Source organism: Lissotriton helveticus, chromosome 1_1 (assembly GCF_964261635.1).
Source record: "Lissotriton helveticus chromosome 1_1, aLisHel1.1, whole genome shotgun sequence".
In the NCBI taxonomy this organism is placed as follows: domain Eukaryota; kingdom Metazoa; phylum Chordata; class Amphibia; order Caudata; family Salamandridae; genus Lissotriton; species Lissotriton helveticus.
In genome coordinates, this window is record NC_136057.1 from 1,809,158,330 (window position 1) to 1,809,184,700 (window position 26,371).

A 26,371-nucleotide genomic window follows, 5' to 3' on the forward strand; every position below is an offset into this window, starting at 1 on the left:
CACTGTTGATAGGAATAGACTGGATTATACCCAAGCCAAATTTTGAGGAATTCTAAACGATAATTCTGATCAGGCAGACATAAAATATGTAGGAAAAGATCTTCATGCCCTAAGGATGTATAAGTAAGAATGATTGTGGGTGTGAAAACATGGGCTGCTTAAACCTTCAATGAGTGTTTCGAGGGGAAGGGATCTCAATTTGATAATTCCTCCCGAAGAAGTATACAATATTTTAAATGCATTAAACCTATTGACAACTGTTCTGGCCCATTCCCTTTCACTATCAAGGATCTCATCCTAACTCAACCTTTTGATTTTGGGAGGTCGATCACTCAGAGCTAATTGGTTAAAAAACCTTAGGAAGTAGAGAATGGCCATAAAATACCATGTTGTTAAATTGATGCCTGATCTCTTGAACAATTAAAGATTTTGGTAAGCACAGTATTCTTTTAAGGCAGCCCCTTCAAGGGCATCCCAGGAATGCTTACACTCTCAGAAAAAAACCTTCAACCCGTACAGAGCTAAAGGAGAAATTATGCTACTATAAGCTTTTACTAAGGGGGCCCTCCAGAATGCACCATAGATTAGATTGAATTTTGCAAGTGAGTCTGTCCGAATCAAGATCATGGCCTTTGTATAGCCCATATGTGATGCCATCTCAGATTACTTAAGAATGTGATGCCAAAATAATAGTATTGGCTCACAATCTCAATCTGTTCGGCACCCAAATGCCATTTGAAGTTCTCTACTTTTATTCCAAAGATCAGAATCTTCATTTTCTCAAAATGTTCTTTCATCTACTTTCCATACAATAAAGACCTAATTTGTCTAATTTTCTCTGAAGACCCATGACCGTAAAGTCAAACATAACCAAGTCTTCTGCATATAGTGAACAGAGGATGTGAGTGGTAACCATTTTAGAGGGGAATGATTTTGTTCCTCTTTTTTTGTTTAAATGTGTTTATTGACTTTTAGAAAAAGAGTTATAAGAATTCATCATAAAACAGGTGTTACATTCACACAGTGTTCGGCTAACAAGTTAGTTATGGCGCATAGGCTACAGTGTCAAATAAGACATCTCTAAAGTAAACGTCAATGCTTTACAGTGAAAAACAGTATTTTCAGAATATAGTCAGAAACAAGTATAGGATTAGGCTGCTTGTAACACAACATTGGTATAACAGAAAACGTATCACATTAGTTCCTACAATTGGACTTATGACATTAAATTACAGCAATACAATGCAATATCGATGTCTATTAGCTACAGAAGTTTGTTCACACAGCTGCGTGCAGTGCCTGGATGGAGTCTAACGGCTCTGTTCACCAGCACCTAAGGTGTTTGTCACATTAAGTTAGTCTTGACGTCTGCTAACATAGATGATTTTGATCCTCCTAATAAATCTGGTAAATCTGCCACATAAAGACTAAAAAGTTTGGGGCAAGAACAAAACCTTGCTTCAGCCCTTTTCTACTATCTATTCTCTCCTACAGCTGTCCTGATTTATCCAGTTCCACCTGATCCCAGTTACAACTGTGGAACTCCTGAATTGCAGAAATCAAATCCAAGGAGATTCTCCTGCCACTCAACTTTGCCCACAGTCACCTGTATCAAAGATATCTCTGAGATATCTAACATACTAAATCATATAAAATTAGCAGGGCACTTTGCATCATCTTTCTTCAAAATAGGCTTTCTTATGGAAACAGCAAGATCCCACAGGGAATATAGCCACAGCCACATTGTATTGATCAAGTAAATCCTGGAGTACAATCTCAGCATGTGCGGGAAGAGCCTTGCTTTTAAGTCCCTTTAAAGCCATTATCAGAATTGCATAGAGATATTTCAACAACGCATTATTTATAATGTTGTCAGGTACAGCAGTCCATATTCTCCAAGTATTAAACACCTCTTTATGAATATACAAGTTCACTAACAAAAAAACACTTTATTCTTTATTCTTTGTACAAACTTCAACTATGTTGAACTGTGTACCCAGAGGTACTTTGAGGAATTCTATGGTTTGGTTACAATTTTAGTGGGGATAAGGGTCATCAGTAGCCCACCTGATGAGCTACCTCTGCCTCGATCATACCCCAGTCCAGTAATATTTACACAACCCTAATGGTTAGTGTTCTGCTGCAACCATGTTTCTTCCATAAGCACAATTTGATGATTCATCCAGATAACCACATTTTGTTAGGAGTATAAAGCAGTGTTTGTTCCAACTTAACAATGAGAGGTTGCAGGAGAACTCCATGATCTATGCTTCATTCCCCCGCTTCCCCGAATCATGGTTACCCTGATAGCTCATGAGTAGGGGTAGCGATTCAAAGTTACACATCTTTGGTCACAACCTACACAGTAGGGAGACATATCATTTGAAGGAACAATCCTTAAATCATTATTAAAATGCTGGGGTAAATTTCCAGACCTGGTTGAAACTAGGGTAGCCTGCATTAGTTGCTGAGGGGGACATAATAATAACTCTCCTTCTGGAAAATAGGCCTTCCTAGTGATCCAACAATGGCATTACCATTTCTCTCTTTACTAGCAAATCTTCTATGGACACTTCCACTTCTGCAGACCTAGACCTAAAAGATCTGCCTTAGCCCTGCATACAATACTGGGTATTAGGGAGGACATAAAGTTCACCCTTGTTAACACTCGACCCCCTTTGCCCATCAGGAAGCCTGCATGTAGGCAAGATGGCTGCCGTGGGGAAGGCTGTGTAGGCAGCTCGTTCCCTTGCTCCTGGCGTCCTAACATGAAGGGATGAAGATAACCAGCTAATTCTTTTGGCCAAAAGCTCCATAAGACCCGATTTCGAGTCTCCGCTTATCCAGCAAAAAGAAAAAAGCCGGAGTATTTTTCACTACGTTTAGTTTCAGAACGACGTGACTACAGGCGGCTGATTTGGAGCCGTTACCGCTGCCGCTGCGGGTGGAGTCGGAGGTGGAGGCTGGCGGAGGCTGGCGGAGGCTGCCCTGGGCTGGGCCATTCGGAGGCAGCTGCGGAGCTGCGAGCTGACCGGGAGACTGAAGGGTGTTTCCCGCTTCCGTCTACTGCTACGGACTTGGTTTCGCAGCCGCCGAGAGATAGTGGCTGGTTTGTTTGGCGACTAACGCTGACCTCCTTGAAATCCTGGAACCAGTGCAATTCAAGCCGGCGAAATTTTGTAGAAAAAGCTGTATCTAGCTTTGTTAAAACTGCTTTCAATAGCCGTGAACCATTACTTGCAGCAACAAACTATCCTTTTGGAAGGCGGTGTCTACGAATGATACTAAATTTCTTCGAGCTTCGACGGCGGTCTCCGCTGTGGCGTGTTACACTCTGCCTCTGCTGGGTACAGAGGAACGTTTTTCCGGGCAGAGGGGGCCCACGAAAGAAGAAGAGGACACCGTTTCTTTCCTCTATTACAACACGCAGCAGTAAAAAAAACGATACTGGGTCCAAGCCGAAGGACGTGGAGGCCACAATGGCAGAGGCAGCCCCTGTGACTTTTGGCAAACCTGTCACTAAACCGGGTAAGAGCTCCAGCAAGGGGGCTGCTACTAAATCCAATGTATCTAATGTATCAGTATCGCAGACACTGCCTGTTTTGTTTGAGAAGCATGCTGCTAAAAAGAAAAATTTGGATAATGGAGTGGAAAATCAAAGCACTGATTTAGCTGCTACACAGTCGTTAACTCAATCACCTATTAGCGGCGATATTCATTATAATACTAACACTCTTTCAAATCCGATAATGGCTCCGATTCCGGTTTCAATACCGACTGATTCTCTGAGGCGGGGCATTATGGGGAATGTAGTCCCTGCTGGAACTATTTCCAATCGGTCTTGCTCGCTCCCATCACTATCATTGGCACTAAACGATTTACCCAGTGATTTGTGTTCTGGAACAGAAATAACTATGCAGCAAAACAGCCAGGAACTTCCCGAAAATTTTTATTCACTTTCGGATCTTTCATCTGATGAGGCGACAGCTGTAAATAAAGAATGGGCAGATATTAGCTGCGAGACTTTATCCTCTCCTGGGGAGAGTAGTTACAGCCCTGATAATATAAACGCAGCTACTATTATTAAAAAGAGGTTGAAGAAGAAAAGATCCGTTCGTGTGGCGAGCAAAGAGACTACTCCTAGGTCAATAAATAATATGGATTCTTTATCTCCTGAAATAGTAGCCATTGCTTCTGTTGCTGCCGATGAAACTCCTAGATCTAACCATAATGGCTTATCTGACCCTACCTTGCCACCAGATGATCCTCCAGAGATTACACTTAAAATGATATTTGACACCATGATGACTCATAGGGCAGAAAGCAAGGCGGAGAATCAACGCACTCAAATGACATGCGCCAAAGTTAAAAATGTAGTACGCCGTGCAATTAAACTATGTTCAGAGACTGCGGATAGGGTCACAGAAGCTGAGGCTAGGATATCTGTCCTGGAAGAGGAGTGTTTGGCTCAAAAGCAAGAAGTCGGAGACTTTAAAATGCAAAAAAATGATCTATCTGATAAGCTTGCTAGTTTGGAAAACCAGGCCCGCAGGTGTAATTTGCGTTTTCTTGGAATCCCTGAAAACAAGGAAGGAGGGGACCCGAGGCGGTTTATTATTAATCTATTAAGTGATGCTTTCCCAGAAATCACTGATTGGGACTGGACCCGGGAGATCCAACGAGCTCATAGATTCCCTTTTACTGTAAGGACCCCGCGACAAGGCAAGGAAAGCTACCCCAGGGCTATTCTGGTTTCATTCAACAACTTTCTTGCCCGTGAAATCATTTTTGTTAACGCAAGACCAGACAAGAAAGCGGAGGGGCTAGGCGTTCAGTTTTTTGTTCGACCAGACTACTGTCAAGCCACTGTGGCTCAACGTTGGCATCTGAAGCAATTGATCCCTGAATTCCAGAAGAAGGAAGTTGCAGTATTCCTTCAAGGACCTGCTAAACTTAAAACTATATATAAAAGCCAAATTAAATTTTTCATTTCTCCTATTAAAGCTAAGGAGTATTTAGACTTACTTTGAATGATTTTGATTAATTCAATTGTATGTAAGCAAATGTCTGAATTTAAGTCTAGGAATCACATTGAGCAAGAATAATTATTGTCTTTATGTAGGATTTTCTATATTCCTTTTCGTCCTTAAATATTCCTTATACTTCCCTTTTTTTTTTTTTTCTTAGGGTCTTGTCCGAACGCTGGCTGAACTGCGAATTTTTTTTCTTTTCTTATTCTGTTTCTTCTTTCCTTTTTTTTTCGTCGTGTTTTTTTTGGTAGAGATGCTAGGAGCTAGGGACACGGCATCCATATGTTTCAGGAGCTTTTAGTTCCTGTGCCTCCTATAGTGGGGAGGGTGGGGGGAGGGGTTTCGGGGGTTGGGGTGGGGGTGGGTTTGGGCAGCGGGGGGTGGTGGGGGTGTAAGGCAGAGGTGTTCAATATAATGATGGCCACTAAGGTTAATGTATTTAAGGCAGGGATGGTTATAATGTGGATAAGGTATAATCTAGAGGTGCAAATCAGTAATTGTTATTCTATATTAATTTTGAAATGTATAATCGGCTGAAAATATGCACTATTAATATTAATGGCCTCAATGATTTAAAGAAGATTGCTATGTTTCGTACTATGCTTATAATTCTGAATATTGATCTGCTATGTGTTCAGGAAACTCATATTTCTTGGGACAAACGCTCCCTTCTGAATAACTTAGGGCTAGAAGTTTTGACTACATCTAAACAAATGGGTATCAAGAGAGGCGTTGCTATTTGTATGCGAAAGGGAGTAGGGAAGTGTGTTAAAACATCCTCTGATAAATGGGGGAGATGGGGGCTTGCTGAATTAAAAACTGGGAGCTGCAGATTCACTCTATGCTGTTTGTATGGCCCCAACTTGGATGACGCTGAATTATTCAATCTTATCAACACAGAATTATCCACCTGGGCACAACCGATAATAATGTGTGGGGACCTTAATATCCATATACCAGCCGACTGGGATATTAAATTAGAGAAAAAATACATGGGCCGTAAGATTCAAGCTTACAAAGCACTTAGAGATTTGGTCTTATGTAATGGGCTAACTGATGTCTGGAATAAGCTTTTTCATAATGATCCTGGGTATACTTTTTTTTCTACCCCTCATCGAAAGTTTGTCCGTCTTGACTATTTTTTTGTATCTTCTGTTTTTTTGGAGCAAATTCGTATTGAAATACTACCACAGGTCATCTCTGACCATAATCCTATCATTGCCGAGATTCAACTCCCTACTAATGGTCAGGGTCCCAATAGATCTTGGTCATTTCAGAGGAGTTTATTATTAGACGAAGAGTATCTTCAGTTTATGGCCATAATAATTAAAGAATACTTTTCTATAAACAATGATTCTGCCTCTCCTCAGGTAGTTTGGGATTCTTTTAAATCAGTTGTACGGGGGGAAACTATTAGTTTCGCAAATTATAGAAGGCAAAAAAATCAAAAAGACTTCAAAGATAGGCTAAATAAGGTTAGACTGGCCGAGTTCGAATTATCTACCGCATGTAAAAATGATGCTAGCATAGAGGATGCACAAACACAATTAACTATTGCACGCTCAGGCCTCCGAACACATCTGGCTGAAGAAGTTGCCATAAAATTTAAACAACATAAAACAGAACGCTACGAATTTAGCGAACGTACGGGGAAAATCCTGGCGCAGCGTTTACGCCAAAAATCTTCTTTTAGTGAAATACAATGTATTAAAGATATAAATGGGGTACTAAAAGAAAACAAGGCAGGAATATTAGATGCATTCTATGGCTTCTATAAAGTATTGTATAATGACGAAAATAATGAAGTCGACAAGACTCTTAATCCTATAAACTACCTTGTAAACGCTAATCAACTAACATTATGTACAGATGATAATGACTCCTTTGCTAGGCCAATAAGTTGGGAAGAGATTGAAGAGGCTATTTTGAGCCTAGCTGCCGGTAAAGCTATGGGGTCCGATCAGATCCCTCTCGAATTCTACCGGACGTTTAGACATCTGTTGAAGGCAGAACTATTAAAAATTTTTAATGTAGCATTCCAAGATTATCCTCCTGATTCTTGGACTACTGCCATTATTGTTGTCTTCGTTAAAAAAAACAAGGATCCAAAGGAATTAGGATCATATCGTCCTATCTCCCTCATCACAGCAGATAGCAAGATATACTCCAAAATTCTTGCTAACAGATTAAATGATGTAATGGCCAGTTTGGTCTCTAATATACAACACGGGTTTATTAAACATAGGGATACTACAGACCATGTCAAACGTGTTATTGCCTTGTTGGATTGGGCTCAAGCAAAGGAATCCCCAGTCGGAGTGATTTTACTCGATGCCGAAAAGGCGTTCGATAGAGTAGACTGGGGGTTCCTTTGGTCGGTGTTAGAATGGAAAGGCTTCCCATTACAATTCATCAAGGCTATACAGTCACTCTATTTCAACGCAAAAGGAGTAATCAGACTTGGCACCGATATTTCCAGATCATTTCCCATCACTAGGGGGACTAGACAAGGGTGCCCTTGTTCTCCACTTTTATTTGCACTTTATCTAGACCCTTATTTGAATAGATTAATTATAGAACCTGGTATTCCCCCTATTCGACTTTATGAAGTAGATCACAAAGTTTTAGCATACGCCGATGACGTGGCCATCGTAACTTCTGATTCTTCCATAGCTCTACCTAAAATTATTGAAGTCGCTAGCGAATTTGGCAAATTCTCCGGCTATAAACTGAATGTTTCTAAAACTCAAATCATACATTCAAAAACAGGTATGCCCCTGGATTTGCCAATTAATTCCACCGCTACATATCTTGGTGTAACTCTATCATCTAAAATAGATGACATTGTTGGTTTAAATTTGGACCCCTTACTTATATCTACTAATAGGACTTTGGAAAGGATAAACAATCTACATTTATCTTTATTTGGACGGACTAATGTCATTAAAATGCTAATCTTCCCCAAGTTTCTTTATTTTTTTCGTACTATCCCTCTATTTTTTAGTATGTCCCTTTTTAATAAAATAGACAGGATGCTGTCTAGATTCTTATGGGGGTATCGTCGGTCAAGAAGAGCTATCAAGTGGTGTACACTCTCGCAAGAGCGTGCTGGGTTAGGATTCCCGAACTTTAGGTTATACTATTGGGCCATTACCCTTAAAACTATTAAAGTCTTGCTATTTCATGACCATGTCAATGAAATCAGTAAGGCACCTTCCATTTTTGAAATGCTCATGGGTGATTATGTCCGCCAATCACTATTAATATTTACGGAGCCGAGCTATTATAAAAAAACAAAATTTAAGATTTTGTTCTCTGCTTTTCTGGTTTGGAAACAGATGAATAAAGTTTTGCGGATTATCCCTAAATATAATTTCTATACACCAATACGCTGCAACATCTCAATACCAGGTATGTCTCAAAATATTCCTACCTCTGGATTTTGTCTGGGATCGATTCAACTAATTGGGCAATTGTACTCAGCTGGGACCTTAATGTCTTTCGCTGAACTCCTAAATATATTTGGTCTTTCTAGACATGACTTCTTTAAGTACTTACAAATTCGGAGTTTTTTGGATAGGAAAAATTTGCTCTATAGTGATGCAATGGAGCCTAACGAAGTTTTGGAGAGTGTTAGGAAGGATGCCCGTATTGGTACCATCTATCAGCTGATGTTAAATGGGCTATCTGATGACCTGGATCAACAAGCCCAGAAGTGGGAGAGGAAATTGTCTATAGTAGGGATTGATCTGGCAAGGGCGTTTGAGTTTAGTGATACAGTACTAATTAACAGCTCTCTCAAAAGTCAACACTATATGGCCTCCCTGGATCTGTATTATACACCTGCTAAACTTGTCAAATGGAAAGCTACGAAAGGCACCAATTGTAGTCGGTGCGGCATTTTAGCAGCTGATTCATGCCATATGTTCTTTAGCTGTTCTAAACTTACTGTATATAAAAATAAGATAGAACATTTTCTGACTAATTTGTTAAATACTAACATCAAATTATGCCCTTCTGTTATCATTTTTGGTGTATACTTTCCACCCGAGAGCTTATCCCTTGATCAAGAGTATTTCCTTTTCATTGGAATGTCCATTTATCGCTTTTGTATAACTTCTAGATGGTTAGATGCTGATCCACCTTCATTTGAACAATGGCTAGGTAAATTGTTAGATATTTATCGAATGGACAATGCAGTCTATAAATTGAAGGGACGAAGAAAAAAGTTGTTTGCTAGGAAGTTATGGCTTCCTATTGATGATTGGATCTAATTTAAATATGTTTATAATTTAAAGTGATAGCATGTTGCTACAATTTATTTTGAAATCTGTCACTGATCTTGATTACCTTATTACTGTCTTAATTTTTTTTTTTATTACTGTATCTTGTTCCATCTCTGTATTTTGTTCTGCCTCTGCCTTTGAAAAATAAAAAAATATTTAAAAAAAAAAAAAGGAAGCCTGCATGTGCAAGGTCTGCAGATGCTGCTTCTTGGAGTGAAGGTATCTGCTTAAAGCTAGGGGGAGTGTCAAACTATTCAACTGACATAATTTTTTTGCTTTCTTCCCCTTATAATCGTAACAACAGGAGAGTGTGCCTTTTGGTATAATTCAAGTAGAGCACAACAGAAGAAACTAACTTAGGGCCCTATTAGGATGGCGGACCGACCTGCGTCCGTGCGCCACCCCAGAGGTGGAGGGACCGTCCGCAGGGGGAGTGGCGGTCCCTCCATGCAAATTAGGATGTGACCGCCACCCTGACGGTCACATTCTGTATGTTTAACATTGCTTGAAGCAGCACCCGCCGCAATGCTAAAAATGCAAGCAGTACACTTGCATGCACAAAGCGGCAGGCACCGCGCGGTGCCTGCCGCTTCGTGCATGCAAATGCAGGGGGGTTCCATAGGTACCCCCCATGTGCACCCCCACCCCCCTTCACCCTTGTAGCGGGGGATCTTCCAACACACCGCAGCAGTGAATCTGCATCCTCCGGATGATGCGGATTCACCGCAATCGTAATCGGGCCCTAGGTTCTTAATAAAGCCCTCACTCACCAACCTGGTTGGTGACATGATTCATCATCGGGACCCACCAGGAGAGACCGAATGCCACCCTGGTGTGCTTCAACGCAGAATTACTGCGGAGCTGGTAGTTAATGTTCAGTGGAGTAGTGAAAAAGTGAGTGTTAAAAATGTCACGATTGTGTCAAAGAATACATTTTATTAGAAGCCAATCTGACATGGTTAAAAACAAAGTGTGGGACATTTAGGGCTGAATAAATTGTTCAGCAATGTCCGCTATGAAATGGTCAACATGTTTCTGCCTATGTGTTGTGAATTGAACAGGCATTTGTCAGGACCGTAAGGTAAAAACCTCGGCGGTATGGGCGCGCTAAGGCACACCCTAACAGAGTGTGAAAAAATTTACAAAAATGTATATGAAATCTGGTATCCTTTGCGGTGGGAGGAACCAAGCTTATTATGTAATGTACTCACTAACTACATCATGGGTCCCGGGAGGGGGGTGAAGATCGCAACAGTTGCACACCCCCTTCAATGCAGTACACCCGCTTAGTGCCTGCAAAAATCCCTCAGGACGGGACCTTGTAACAACGGGTCCGAGTTTATCATGACCAAAGTCTCCATATTCCCTTGCAGGGTCTTCGGCCTGAATATGAATATGTCCAATAGATGTGAAGAGGAAGAAGGATTGATATCAACAGCATTTTCTTAGGAAGCTTGAGAACTGATCAATGGCTCCTCCAGTCTCTGATTGAAGGGGCGAATCTGGATTAGATAGATTTACTGAAGTAGTTGGGGATATTGTGTAAATATTGACTCAATTAGACATGGAAAGGATGAAAGCTGAGGGCCTTCCCTCCCGTTGGTAAGTAAGAAATAAGAAATCAGGCCAGGACAGCCAAAATTGATACATCTGCCAACTACACATCTCGCGATCTTACAGTGCTACTGGACACTCAAGAATGCTCTGATCTCTCATTTATTCAAGAAAGGCCAAAGAACAGCACACTCTACTGACCATAAAGATGTCCTTGGAAAACTTAGTCTCAATCAGAATGGAAATTTCAGACAACTAAACAAAAGACCATAAATGCCCTCTCATCTAGTAGCACAATTCATACAAAATGGCCTAGGTCAGAGAAAAGTGAAAATAAAGATCAAGCGTATCTTCAGGACCCTAATTAGCTCCCCTGCAAAATCCATTTAAAAAGAAGAGGCATTGAATCTACAGGTAAAAGTTCATTTCACAAATAGCAGAATGAAATGGCCAATCTCTGGAGCACTAGGAGACAAAAACTAGCTGCATATAGTGACTGGAACTTGCAAGCCACAGCCCTAGTAAACAACACTTATAGAGATTACTAGAAATGACTAGCACATGGATAGGACCAGCAGATAGAGACCCTTGAATCAAGTATCACACTGTCAACCACCACATTCATTCATTAATTTACTAAGCAAATACAAAGAAGGACTGAGGCTGAAAATAGTTGGCAGTGACTTGATCTCACTAATCAACAATTATGATATACACTGCTTTCAAGATACCTGGGCCTTAGAAGGCATGCTGATGGATGGTTGTATATCCCTGCACACACCAGCAACCAAAAGTAATGAAAAAGTAGGAAAAAGAGGGCATTAGTTACATGTATCTTAATTGCCCTAGTGGCCTCAACCATTATGCCACGGAGCTTGGAAAGAAGCTGCAGCAAATAATATTTGGAAATGACAAAATAGTTATCAATATTTATAATGACTACACCCTCCTAATTGCACTCAACAGTCACACCAGATTGAACCAAAAAGCTCCAAACACATTTCATAGTGGACAAAGGTGCAACTCATCAACAATGCCTTACGTAAATTCGTAGTATGGCACTCAGTAAATTATATGAAGGTCCTACATAAGGTCAGAAGCGATCACCATCTGCTCTCTATCTCTCTGACCCTCCTGGGACTCCAGGGGCTGCATCAGACAGTCTCCAGAGACTCAGGGGCACATTAGGATGGCGGGCGGACTTTGTCCTCCCACCATCCCGTCATACAAAGGGACCGCCCACCATAAGGGCGGGGGTACAGTGACTGCCATTAGGATGCGCCCGCCATAGTGGCGGGCGCATCCTGCATTCCTAACATTGTGGCGGGCGGTGCGCTCACTGCCCGCCACAATGCCAGGAAGGCATGTTGTGTACTTCCATGTACAACATGTGTCGGGCACCGCGTGGTTCCTGCCATGTTGTGCATGGAACTGCATGGGGGTACCATAGGTACCCCCCATGTGCAACCCCCGGAGTCCCTGGGGGCCCGCAACGGGCCCCCCAAGCAGACTCCGCATGCATTTCCATGGCGGCAATGCCGCCACGGAAAGGCATTGCAAACCCCACATTCTAATATGGCTACCATATAGAACGCTTTTCCGCCTGGTCAACATGTCGACCTTGCGGAAAAGCGGCGGACGGTCTTTCCGTCTGTCGCGGACCTCCCCCAGCTATTGTAATATGGCGGGGGTCATTTCTGCATGGATGGCGGGCAGATCGCCGTCGACCACCCCACCCACCCCTGGGCCGGCGGTGACCCACCCACCATCCTAATAGGTCCCCTAATTTCTAAAGCAAACCAGATATAGTGAGGTTGGAAATTACTGAAAATAGCAACACTCTTCAAGATGCACAGACTAGTTTCAGCCCTTGGAGAGAAGCAAAATCTCTGTTAAGGATGAGCACAGAACCTTTTCAAATTCAAATGAAGACCCTACTTTATTCCTGCTGCAACTCTCTCTTGCATTTGGAACAGCCTGTCACCCAATGCTACTGTTCTCTGAATGTGGATAGTCCAAAAAGTGCCTTGGATTTAATAGACTTCTTTCTGTATAACCAGAGCCACATCAACTCTATACTGCCATACCCCAATCTGGATAAAGGAACCTACAACACCATTTTTTTCTAAATGAAAGTTCCTCATTTTACCTTCTCCTATTTGCTTAGTGGGTTCCATATCTTTTCAGTTGGTACTTTGAGTAATGTTGGCTACTTGCACCACCCTCTATTGGACCATATGATAGATGCTTAAGAGGTGAACCTGTGTAAAGTGTGTGGATAGAAGGAGAATTTTGGTCCTTATCTTTCCTAGATGCATTCCTGAAATCAACATGAAGCTGTAAATAACATTTAGGAGGAGTAATCTGCGTAGCAAAATGTACAGCCTACCTTCTTTCACAAGGTTCCAATGACTCTGGTAGCAGAGATTTGTTTGGCTTCGTAGTGAGTTTCACAGTTTGCTGAAGGGCAGACTCCAGCAGTTATCTGGGTGTGGAGCTACAAGTCAAGTGTGTAAATGTGCCTATGTTTGCTGTGTGGCCGCCAAAGGGCAAACAAAAGATTCTTGCCCCTACAACATCTGTGGACTTGCTTGAGAATTTATGAAGTACATGGAGTGGGCAGGGCACACACCACTGTTCACATTTTACCAGGACCTCTGTTGTGAAATAATTGTCAGCAGTACCCAAAATTCCTGGCTCAGCTAACATAAGCACATCATTTGCAATATTATGCTCACTGTTACTGATTGTCTCTGTCATCGTTATTGAATCGATATTTATAACAATAATCCATTTTGATGAAGCTCTGTCTTTGTTAACTCCCTTTTAGGAAAAAGGTGACCCGAATAGTTCCTTCTGTGAACTCAATCTCCTCTTGACAGTGGCTGACCTGTTCTCAGCAGGCACAGAGACCACTTCTACAACTCTACGTTTTGGTCTGCTGTACATGATTCTCTACCCAGACATTCAAAGTAAGTGTACATTTTAGTTTTTAATACTGATGGTTTGGAAGGATTAAATAGTTTTAGTGCATATCAGGGATCCATCTTTCCTCTTGCAAAATAACATTTTGATAAAAAGGTTTATATCAAAATGCAGTTACCAAAGATCTCCCTGTATCGACGGTTTGAGATCAGTCGACCCTTTAAATTCCCTCCCTCATGAACTATGTTCAAGTGAGGCTACTGGCTATCAAACCCCATTACCTCACACTGGGAACTTACACTATTTGCCCAATCACTTAATTGCATATACAGTATGTTCACATATTTAATAAAACTATTATAAGACCTTCACATTCATGTAAATAATGTAAGATATCTGTATGTGTGTACATCTTCCATCTGTTCCCATGACCAGATGAAGCTTTGACCCCAGCATAAGATACTAAAATTATATTTAGTCACAAAAGGGTTTTACACTAGGTTTATATTCCTCAAGACCTTGAAGTTGCAATACCACTCGTTTTATCAGTATTTATTGAATCATAAACTAGAAACACATTGGTAGTAGTGTTTTGCTCAGGAGGAAAAGGAACAGCATATCAATAACTGAATCAATTTCAAGATATGCAATACAGTAGTGTAAATGAATAATATTAGCATCTATCAATTACATTCAGGGGTGCTTTGATCACTCTAGAGCACCTACTACCAGAAGATGTGATTCACACAGAAGAAGCTCAATGTGTTTACAAGCTATAGACAATAGAGCATCGATAAGCACACAATTATAATATCCCAAGTATTGGATATGTAATAAGCTTGAATAACAAAATACCACAAACAAATAACTAGATTAGTGAATCGCTCAAAGAATATATCCTATTCAAGAGTCTAGATCATACTAAAGTACACAGAGTCCACGCTGGTTCATATTCTTCAATTTGATCTTGTTTATTTTCTCTTTTTGTTGTTTCATCCAGCAGAAAACACTGCCATTATGCATACATAAAGTACGAAAATATTGTGTCAACAATATTGTGGAACACCGTCCTAAAAAGATTAGAAACTGGAATATATAATATCACAGTGATGTCATCAGTGATATCACTGATCATGTCATGAGTGACATAATATATGAGGTCATAAGCATTGCATTGTGGGGGTGGAGTTATAGTTAGCTCAGCCAACTATAACTGCTGAATTTCACTGGTTTTGTATGAGTGAAATCTGAGCCTTTCTATAACTTCCTTGTAACCTTTGGTTTTTTTCAGTGAATTTTTCAGGTTTTTGAAAATGGTAATTCCTAACTATAACACCCTCGTAACCTGTTTTTTTCAGTACATTTTTTCAAATATTTATATTTCTTTTTTTATTGCAGTTAGTAAAAAAGGAGATATAGAAATACAAATCACATAATTCATCAAAATACTAGTTACATTCTTGAATAAGATAGATGTAGATCAAATGTAAACATAGACATGGGCTTAACTTGGCTTTCCTCCCCAAATTTCAGAAAACTTGACTATAGCCCCAATTCTTTGCGCGTATCATTTTTCTTTTGCTTCATTTTTTTAAAAAATATTTTTTTTATTCACCATCATAAAGGGCATATTTTATACAATATACATAAATTTAAACAGCATATTTTTTGAACATCATACGGAAAATTGCAATAATAAACATTAGAACTAAATAATATGCTTATATGTATGGAGTGATAAGATATATATACAATAAACAACGTAGAAAACCTTAGAGTAACATGATGTGTACGGAGAAGCTTTTTAGGCGGACATATTACTACATTACATTAGTTTTAATTCCAATTACTCGGACTGGGTGGTCATAAAAAGGATTTGCGAGAATGTGAGCCTTTCCCCATTCACATTGATGAGAGGTTAAAACAAAATTGATCCTAGATGCAGAATTAAATCTTGTAGAGAAGCATGTATATTCCCATAGGTGGAGATGTTGTGCTTGCCAAGGATCAATTAAAGCTAAGTCATGAATTAAAGCAGTCAAGCCCCTGGCTGCTCTGAGCTTATTTTGAGCTTTATTCTTACATGAAGAGTCTAAATATACATTCTGCAATACATTAAAGTCACCTCCTATGATAACGTCGCTCAGAAGTTTCCAAAGAACGTCCTTGAGACCCTCAAGGGCCGCCGTGTCATCCTTTATTGGGCCATAGAAACTAGCTATTTGGAAAACCTGCTTGCCCATTTTCCAGTTTACTATAATCCATCTAGCACTGGGATCTCTAATAATCTGTAAAGCTTCCCCCTGGCAGTGACGTGTGAATAAAATGGTAACCCCCATAAAGCTGCCCCAACTGCTGAAAAAAAAGCTTGAGTGACATAGCTGGGTAACCTGGGGGGGGGCTTTTTGTCAAGTGTGTCTCCTGGAGTACAATGATCTGTGTTTGGACCGCTACCAACCACTAGAGTGTAAAGTTTAATTTAATCTGATAGTTAGATTGTTAGCCCCATTAATTTACATGATGCCAACCGGAGCACTTGCTGACAGGCCATAGTTGTGAAAAGTAGAGCCTGAATTTTGGCAGATATTTTTTCTTGTCTTCCCTCATCGAAACAAAGTGATAAAAGTGCTAGGAATAAATTAGAATCGATCTTCTGAGATTTCTTAATATCTTGGATAAAAAATGTTAAGGTTTTACGAACTACGAGTTTTCTCTTTTCTTTCCCATCACCTCCAAATCTCTGTGCCCCTTCAACCTCCTAACTCCACAATTTGCGGACCCTACCCGTCACAGTCCCCAAAAACAACCACCCCCCTCCCTTTCCCCTTAGGTGAGTACCCTGGCATGGTTCTCGCAAGCTCATTTCCATAAGGAGGAGCTGGATGGCTTGAAATTATTTAAGGGCTATTGTCTAAAGAGAAAATAAAACTAAAAAAAAAGGAAAAGTTTTTTTTTTTTTTATCATCCTACACCCTTCCCTTCCCCTCATGTAGATCTCCCAACTGTAATATTGATTTGAAGGCACTGGGTATCTTTTCCTTCTTTTACTGTACAGAGAAACTCCATAGCTCGGTCTACTGACAAAAATACATCCGATCATGCTTTAAATGAAAATCTCAGTTTAGATTGATGCATAATTCCAGCTGGTGCCTCATAATGGTTAAATTCATCAATGAAACCCACAAACTCTCGGTGCTTCTGTTCTGCTAGAATCGACATGTCTGAAAAAATTAAAAATGAAAAATGATTTGCTGTGGAAAAGGTTTTTTTGTGCTACTGCTTGTGATAGGATCTGTTCTTTGATCCCATGTCACCAAACTTAGGGGTATATTACCAACAACTAGCGATAATTTTTGTCTCTAACTTGTTTAGAGACAAAAATTATCGCCGCACATCGGCGATTTTTATCGCAGATAAACCTTGCTATTAGCAAGGTTTATCGCAAATGCGATAAAAAACGGCCGCAATGCATGAATATCGCTGAAAAGTCAGCGATATTCATGTATTATCGAGCAAATGCTCTTAGCCATGTTATCCACCTCCCATTGGATAACATGGTGAAGAACTGCTCAGGGCAGGTGTTAGCTTTTGGAGATATTCGCGCTTAGCGCGAATATCTCCAAAAGTTGGTAATAGGAGATAGCGATGTTAGCGACTGTTTCCAGTCGCTAACATCTTGGCACGCCCACTTTGCATGTCATTAGTGATAAATATCACTGACATGCAAAGCGGGGCCCAAGATGGTCGCTATCTCCTATTAGCTGTCACTAACTGGTGTTAGCGACAGCTTGGTAATAGGGAGATAATTTTATCTCCGCTTTCTTGGCTTTTAAAGCCAAAAAAGCGGAGATAAACCCCTTGATAATATACCCCTTGGTCACAATTGTTTGAGGGAGCCCGCATCTGTGGTTATCGCCGCGGGGGAGCCAAGAACCACAACCCCCAGACTGCCAAGCGGCTTGGTCGCTGCCAACATTTGCTGTTCGCGCCAGGAGGTACATTAACACCAGCCAGGGCTCCCGCAGTGAGGAAGCCCGATTCTGTTGTTATCGCCGCGGGGGAGGCAAGAACCACAACCCCCACCCTGCCAAGCAGCATGATCGCCACCAACATTTGCTGTATGCGACAGGAGGTACATTAATACCGGCCAGGGATGTTGTTATTGCAGCGGGGGAGCCAAGAACCACAACCCCAAGCCTGCTACGCGGCTTGATCGCCGACAACATTCGCTGTTCGCTCCAGGAGGCGCACTAATACCAGCCATCGCTCGCGCATCGAGGGAAGCGCACAGGCATACCCGGGCCATGCCTGGGTGAAGCCTGGGCCATGGGCGGGCCCGTCTGTACCCGTCAGAGCCCAGAGGAGGATGGGCTGGGTTACCCCCTGACATTCATTGCAAACCTCCTGTTGAACTGATGTTACCAAGCAACGTAAGGTTCTGTGCCCTTGGCAGAAACTATTTGTATTGTTATTCGTAGGCCCTTTTACTATCTGAGTACTTTTCTCTGCTACTATTCAGGACTCTTCTTTCATCTGTAGAATTGGTCGTAGCAGGGAGGGGAAAGCGTAAAACTACAGAGGGAGGATCAAGGGAAATTCCCAGCAAAAAAGCAAAAAAAAAAGCAAAAGTACTTATGTCCTACTCCAGGCGTGGCGGTACTCGATCGTATTGATAACCTGCTGGCAGAATGTGAGGTTCTTCTTGGCCCTCCTGGCTCTGCTTCCCCCCAAATCTGCCTATGTGCAATCCCCATCAAGTTCTACATCTTCGCACCACATACCAGCTATGTTTAAAAAAGTTGGAGAAAGGAATAAAGGGGTATATTATCAAGGGGTTTATCTCCGCTTTTTTGGCTTTAAAAGCCAAGAAAGCGGAGATAAAATTATCTCCCTATTACCAAGCTGTCGCTAACACCAGTTAGTGACAGCTAATAGGAGATAGCGACCATCTTGGGCCCCGCTTTGCATGTCAGTGATATTTATCACTAATGACATGCAAAGTGGGCGTGCCAAGATGTTAGCGACTGGAAACAGTCGCTAACATCGCTATCTCCTATTACCAACTTTTGGAGATATTCGCGCTAAGCGCGAATATCTCCAAAAGCTAACACCTGCCCTGAGCAGTTCTTCACCATGTTATCCAATGGGAGGTGGATAACATGGCTAAGAGCATTTGCTCGATAATACATGAATATCGCTGACTTTTCAGCGATATTCATGCATTGCGGCCGTTTTTTATCGCATTTGCGATAAACCTTGCTAATAGCAAGGTTTATCTGCGATAAAAATCGCCGATGTGCGGCGATAATTTTTGTCTCTAAACAAGTTAGAGACAAAAATTATCGCTAGTTGTTGGTAATATACCCCAAAGTACCTGACAAATCCAATCTGCCTCCTTTGTGGCTTGACTGCGGGGATGAAATTTGCCACCAACCATGGTGGATCTGTCTTTTTTTTTTTCCTGCCACAATAGTTTTTCACCACTGCTGGAGTATGTAGATCGAGAGGATGCACCTAATACTCTAGATAGCGTAGAGTAAACAAAGAGGCCACTGACCGACACATGCCTAAATGTGGATGCTATACCATTGACAGGCTAGCTTTGAATACCAATAGGACAGCTGCTAAGTGTGTGGTCAGTCCACCCAGTAACCCATTAACCCTCGTCAATGAATCCTCCACCCAAAGATCATTAGCACACCAAATAACAGACATAGTTCAAGAAATCAGAATACTTAAAACAGCTGTAGATAACCTCTCAGCCTCTTTGAGTAAGGTTCACACTAATGTTCAGAGTATTCAGAACCAATTGCGGGCACAAGCTGCCACACAGAAACATATCCAAGGGGGAACAAGCAGCATGAAGCACCGGTCGCAATCTGGGAAGGCTAGGCAATGACCATATTGCCCAGACCACTAGTTCAAGTTCAAGTTCATGAATTTGTATAGCGCACTACTCACCCAGAGGGTCTCAAGGCGCTTGAGGGGGGTAGGTGCATTATTTATCGAATAGCCAGGTTTTTAGTTGCTTTCTGAAGGATAGGTGGTTATGTGTGAGGCGGAGGTGAGTGGGGAGAGAATTCCAGGTCTTGGCCGCTAGGTAGGAAAAGGATCTTCCTCCCATGGTGGACCTATGAATGCGCGGGATTGCGGCGAGGGCTTGATTGGAAGATCGTAGTTGACGGTTGGGTGTGTAGAAGGATAGTCGCGTGTTTAGGCATTCAGGTCCTAGGTCATAGAGGGCCTTGTGTGCGTGGGTAAGGAGGCGGAAAGTAATTCTTTTGTTGACGGGGAGCCAATGGAGGTCTTTCAGGTGGTCGGAGATGTGAGCATGGCGGGGGATGTCCAGTATGAGTCTGGCGGAGGCGTTTTGGATGCGTTGGAGTTTTTTCTGAAGTTTGGCTGTGGTTCCGGCGTAGAGGGTGTTTCCATAATCCAGTCGGCTAGTGACCAGTGCATGGGTGACTGTCTTTCTTGTTTCGGTGGGAATCGAACGGAAGATTTTTTTTAGCATGCGTAGTACGTTGAAGCATGACGATGAAACGGTGTTGACTTGTTTGGTCATCGAGAGGGAGGAGTCTAGGATGAAGCCCAGGTTACGTGCGAGATCTGTGGGAATGGGTGCTGTACCCAGGGCCGGAGGCCACCATGAGTCGTCCCAGGCAGAGGGGGATGATCCTAGGATGAGGACTTCCATTTTGTCCGAGTTTAGTTTTAGACGGCTGTTTTTCATCCACTCGGCTACTTCTTTCATTCCTTCGTGGAGATTGGTTTTGGCGATACTTGGGTCATTGGTGAGGGAGAGGATTAGTTGGGTGTCATCTGCGTAGGAGATGATGTTGAGGTTGTGTTGTCGTGCGTGGATGCGAGGGGACTCATGTAAACAATGAAAAGGGTGGGACTGAGAGATGATCCTTGTGGTACGCCGCAGATGACTTCGGTGGCCTCTGAATTGAATGGGGGAAGGCGGACTCTCTGTGTTCTTCCGGTGAGGAACGAGGTGATCCAGTCCAAGGCTTTTCCTTTTATGCCGATGGTGCTGAGGCGTTGTATGAGTGTACTGTGGCAGACAGTGTTGAAGGCGGCAGAGAGGTCGAGTAGGATGAGGGCCACTGTTTCTCCGTTGTCCAGTAGTGTTCGGATGTCGTCTGTTGCAGCGATGAGGGCGGTTTCGGTGCTGTGTTTGGCTCGAAAGCCGGATTGTGAGGGATCGAGGGAGTTGTTGGATTCGAGGAAGGCGGCGAGTTGGCTATTGACGGCTTTCTCAATGACTTTGGCCGGGAATGGGAGGAGGGATATGGGGCGGTAGTTTTTAAGTTCAGATGGGTCTGCTGTGGGTTTTTTCAGGAGGGCGCTGACTTCGGCATGTTTCCAGCTTTCTGGGAAGGTTGCAGAGATGAAGGAGCAGTTGATGATATCGCGGAGATGGGGTGCGATGATGGAGTCTGCTTTGTTGAAGATGTGGTGGGGACATGGGTCAGTTGGCGATCCAGAGTGGATAGAATTCATGAGGCGGATGGTGTCTTCAGTGGTGATTGAGTTCCAGGCGCTGAGGTTGTTAGAGGTCGGTTTAGGTTCTGAGGGGGATGGAGAGGGTTGTTTGTTGGAGCTGTTTTCGAAGCTGTTGTGTATGTCGGCAATTTTGTTGTAGAAGAAGGAGGATAGCGAATCGCAGAGGTCTTGGGAGGGAGTGATGTCGTTTGAGGCTGCGGTGGGGTTGGTGAATTCTTTGACGATGTTGAATAGTTCCTTGCTGTTATGGGCGTTGTTGTCGAGTCGATTCTTGAATGCTGATTTCTTAGTGGATCGGATCAGCTGGTGGTGTTTGCGGGTGGCAGCCTTGAGGGTGGTCATGTTGTCGGAGGTTGGGTTTTTTCTCCATGTTTTCTCAAGAGTGCGGCATAGCTTTTTGGATTTCTTACGGTCATCGTTGAACCAGGGGGCCTTTTTGCTGTCTTGTTTGGTTTGATGGTTTTTCAGTGGTGCTAGTTCGTTAGCGCTGTGAGTGATCCGTTGTTTGAATTTGATGGCAGCTTGGTTTGAGTCCGATGAGAGGGCGGGTGGGTTTTGGTTGAGCGATGTGAGGAGTTGGTCGGTGGTGATTTTGTTCCATTTTCTTCGGGGATAGGTTGTGGGGGGTTGTGGGTTGAGGTGGTTTTGTAGCTGAAGTGAACACAGCAGTGGTCTGTCCAGTGGAGAGCTGTGGTGCGATCAAAGGAGATGTGTTTGCTGGAGGTGAATATTGGGTCGAGCGTGTGTCCGGCTACATGGGTGGGGGTGTCAACAAGTTGATTGAGGCCGAGGTTGGCTAGGTTGTCAAGGAGGGTGGTGGTGTTGCTGTCGTTTTTCTTGTCCAGGTGGAAGTTGAGGTCTCCTGATAGGATGTAGTTCTCGGAGGCGAAGGCATGTGGACTGATGAAGTCAGTGATGTCTTCACTGAATTGTTTACGAGTTCCTGGAGATCTGTAGATGAGGGTGCCTCTAAGTGTGGTTCTAGGGTCGGTGTGGACCTGGAAGTGGAGGTGTTCGGCGGTTGTAAGGTTATCGTCGGAGCTGGTCGTGATTTTGATGGTGTTCTTATGGACGATGGCGATGCCTCCTCCTGTTTGGACGGTGCGGTCTTTCCGGATAATCTTGTAATTGTTCGGGATGGCTATGGCGATGTCGGGTGTTGATGATGCGTTCATCCATGTTTCAGTAAGGAAGGCGACGTCTGGTGATGTAGTGTCGAGTAGATCCCAGACTTCGATGGCGTGTCTGTGGACCGAGCGGGTGTTCAGCAGGATGCACTTCAGGTGGTTAGAGTCGGAGCTGCGTTTGGGGTTAGTGGATGTGGTATGGGTCTTGATGCTGGTAAATTTGCAGGAGTGGCAGGCGAAGGGTCTGTGGGTGAGTCCTGGTGCAGCTACGCAACAATGTGGGATGCGTCCAGGGTTGAGGGCTAGGAGGGTGGTGGCGGCATACGTAATGTGGGTGGAGGGCGGTTTGCGGGGGCCAGGGGGTCTGGCGCTGGGCGCGGTCCAGGCGCGGACGGGCGTAGACGGGCTTACCTTTGGCGCACCTTCGGCGCGCATGGGGCGCGACCGCTGGGCGTGGACGCTGCGCGAAGGACTGTCTGTCATAAATGGAGAGTGGAGGGGGGCAGAGAGTGGAGGGGGAGCTGGGAGGCGGGAGCGTAGGGGGAGGGACGGGCTGCAGGCACAACAAAATGGTCGCAACAAAAACAAAAGTCAAACAGGACGCTATGGGCGCAATCAGGCAGCAATTTTACTCAGGAGGCAATGCGGGCAATGCGAGCGAGCGGTGGAGCACACAGGCACAATTTATACTTAAAACAATCAAAGCAATGCGGTGCGCTACGCCACAAACCGGGTACAAATTATTTCAAGGTATGGCAGTGGGGAGAGCAGCGCTACGAGTTCAGGATGCAGCAGTGGGGAGAAGCAGCGCTACGATACCAGGACAGCGCTACGATGTCAGGAGGTAGGGTGGAGGGACCGCTTCAGTAGGAAATCAATTGATCCATCCACTAGTAGTCATTCTGGCCACAGCACAGTGGCAGGCCAATCTGAGCCAGGTAGAGTGCAGCCTGGTCATTTAAGTAATATCAAAAGACCTTGGACAGGACCTGTATGCCACTCAATAAATCACACACAAGCGCTACCTAGCATATATAAGAGTACAGACACAAGAAAGACACTCTATCTAGTCAAGGTCCCAAAGAATCAAGCTATGTTACAAATAGAGGACGAGTGCTCCTTAATTAACAAATGCACCCATTGGATACAGAGAGTAGAGGATGCTGGTCCATCATTAGGGAAGATATTATTGGGGCTAAAAGGCAATCTAGTCTGGGGGGGCCAGGGGACGCTCATGACGTAATAGCACTTACCTTGATGCACTGTGACCTGGGGGAAAACTTGGTGGCCTTTGAATTAGGCACCCAACATTTGGTTACTACCAAAATACGTTTTAAGTACAACTGCCCAGAATTGCCAGTAGACATAGACTGATCAGCTTGAGTAGCCCACCAAAATAATGGGTCCTCATTGAATGAGATCAATTGAAGGTTTACCTTGTCCCCTGCAGTCCCTTAGTCCCGGGCCAATGTAACAGTACACGGCACAACACATCCCCAGTTGTACCATGCTGAAGACTCCCCTATAGAAGAAGCCAGGGCAGATAATTTGATGAATCAGATAGATTGCACCCCAGAGACCGCTGCCTCTATGGTTGGACTTTTATCTCCCTCCAATCGATTACCACGAAGTTTAGAGATAGTATCATGGAACATCACAGGACTGCAGTCCAAGGGAGTGTCCCCTGACTGGAACTCCTTTGTTGAGGAATGCAACATAGGTATCTTTCAAGAAACATGGTTAGTTGAACCGCATTATCACTTTGGCTATCTGAACTATTATAAATCAACCATCAAAGGTAACAAGGGTCGCCCCTCGGGTGGGGGGCTCTAAATCTGAGTTCGGCAGGACATTGCCCTTACCATACAAGTACTTGAGATGGAGAGCAACGACATTCTTGCGGTCCACCTGGGGTGCGGGACATATAGCGATATTGATATCTATAATATCTACGCTAGAGGGCGTACCGGGGAACAAAGGTCAGAAACTACTTGTGGCCTAAATTAGCTCCTACATAACATCTCATTGCCTTCCTCAGTAGTACTAGGGGGAGACTTTAATACCACATTTGAGCCCTTTGATAACGGGAAATTTTACCCAGCGAGGGACGAGGATGAGCAGTGGGCATCCCTAGTCTGGAAATACCCCCAATTAGAAAATGGACAGATGCAGCACTACAGATGAAGGCTTTAAGTCTCAGACACGGTCTAAGGGCAGTTAACGGCAGAGTAAGATCTGACAAGCAAGGGGTTCATACATTTCGTACTGGACATCGCATAAGTCAGATTGATTATATGTTGATTGGCCTAAAAATTTGGCATGCTTTACAAGAACCGAGAGCGACCACAATCCACTTGGTACCACACTCATATTTAAGAATTTACAGGAGCAATCACTAACTCCAAACGCACTCCTGACAGGTAAATTGGCACTGACTAACGATATGCGATACCTTAAATGGCCAATGGTAATTGCATGACCGGACATGTTATTATTGATCGATTCAGACTTGGAACACACCTTAACCCAGATGTTGTCCTCTCACCGTGATTCGTGCCCACTGAAAGAAATACAACTTTTACACATTACTTTTTTCGATAGAATATGCTCATGCTTCCAAATTCTCCACCGGTCTAAGGCTAAGGGAACTCAACAACACCCACACTGGTACAACAAGGAGTGCAAACAAGTGTGTAGATCTCTGGGGGGGGGGGACAATAAGATCAGGAGATCAGCCCAGAATCCAATACTCAAGGAAGCTTTATAAGAAGGCGATCCTGTCAGCAAAAAAGGCCTGGGACGAGATAAGATGGCAGGACCTAAAAGAAGCATGTAATGAGAGGAACAATCACTGCTTTTGGAGCCTGGTAAAATGGGGTGTGGGTGGTCTAGGGCAGTCTCCTCAAAATCATATGGACCCCGTAACGTGGGTAAAGTTCTTCTCAGATCAATATGCAGACATTGATAACAAGGATCGCAATCCCTCTTGGGTTTATTTTAATTTATCTTACACCATTTTTAATTTAGTCGATGTAACAGTTGCAATGAGCACTATTACCAGCAGGAGAGCCCCAGGCATTGACAAAGTGCCCGCTGACATCTTCCTCCAGAAAAAGGCCAAATAGAGTCAGTATATAATGCTTCTAGCAAACGCTATCGCCCATGGAGCCCTGATCCAGGATAATTGGCGAGGGCCGGAGATCATCTCGATTTATAAAAAAGGATATAATCCTCATGGGAATTACAGGCCAATAAGCTTTACAGACTCAATCCAGAAAGTCATAGCCCAACTTGTTTTAGCAAAAATTCAAACTTGGATTGATGATAATGATATCCTCAGTCCCCTCCAGGCAGGCTTCCAAGCTAATTTGAGCACTATTGACCAGGTCTTCCGGTCCATTTTAATCTACTGGTGTGCGGGGACCCTTACAAAAGGTAACATTTATGCAGCCTTTGTTGATCTTAAGTCTGCATTTGACTTAGTCTCATGGCCTAAATTGTAGAGGGTACTGCAGGAGCTTGGGCTGCCTCCATACCTACTTTTTTTAATTGTTCGCCTCTACGAAAATAACTTTGCCCAAATTCGCTGGGGGGTTCATGGAAACAAGACTGACCGATTCCCAGTTGAGATGGGAGTACGCTAAGGCTCCGTCTTGGCGCCTACACTATTCTCACTTTTTATTAATGGCATTGGCCGTTTTTTAGCTTCCTTTCCCACAGACGCCCCAGTTCTAGCACATAAACAAATTCCGATATTAATGTTTGTGGATGACACACTTATATTATCCAAAACACCAAGCGCGTTAAAGAGTGCGCCGCAGCATTTTGAAGAATTTTGCACACTGCGTGGTATACAAGTCAACACTGTAAAAACAAAGTTTATGACCTTTAACCAACACAGATCATTTAAGGGGGGCATGGAGGGGCAACCATTGGA

General features: G+C 43.2%; 1 protein-coding gene across 2 annotated transcripts in view; it reads left to right on the forward strand.

Annotated features, from left to right (window-relative positions):
- LOC144753101 (cytochrome P450 2D6-like) overlaps positions 1 to 26,371 on the forward strand; it is an 840,402-nt gene that overhangs the window by 661,363 nt on the left and 152,668 nt on the right. For both annotated transcript variants that reach the window (XM_078640894.1, XM_078640901.1), the window contains exon 6: positions 13,701 to 13,842. In XM_078640894.1, coding sequence (XP_078497020.1) covers positions 13,701 to 13,842 — 142 coding nt within the window. The remainder of the gene's footprint in view (positions 1 to 13,700; positions 13,843 to 26,371) is intronic.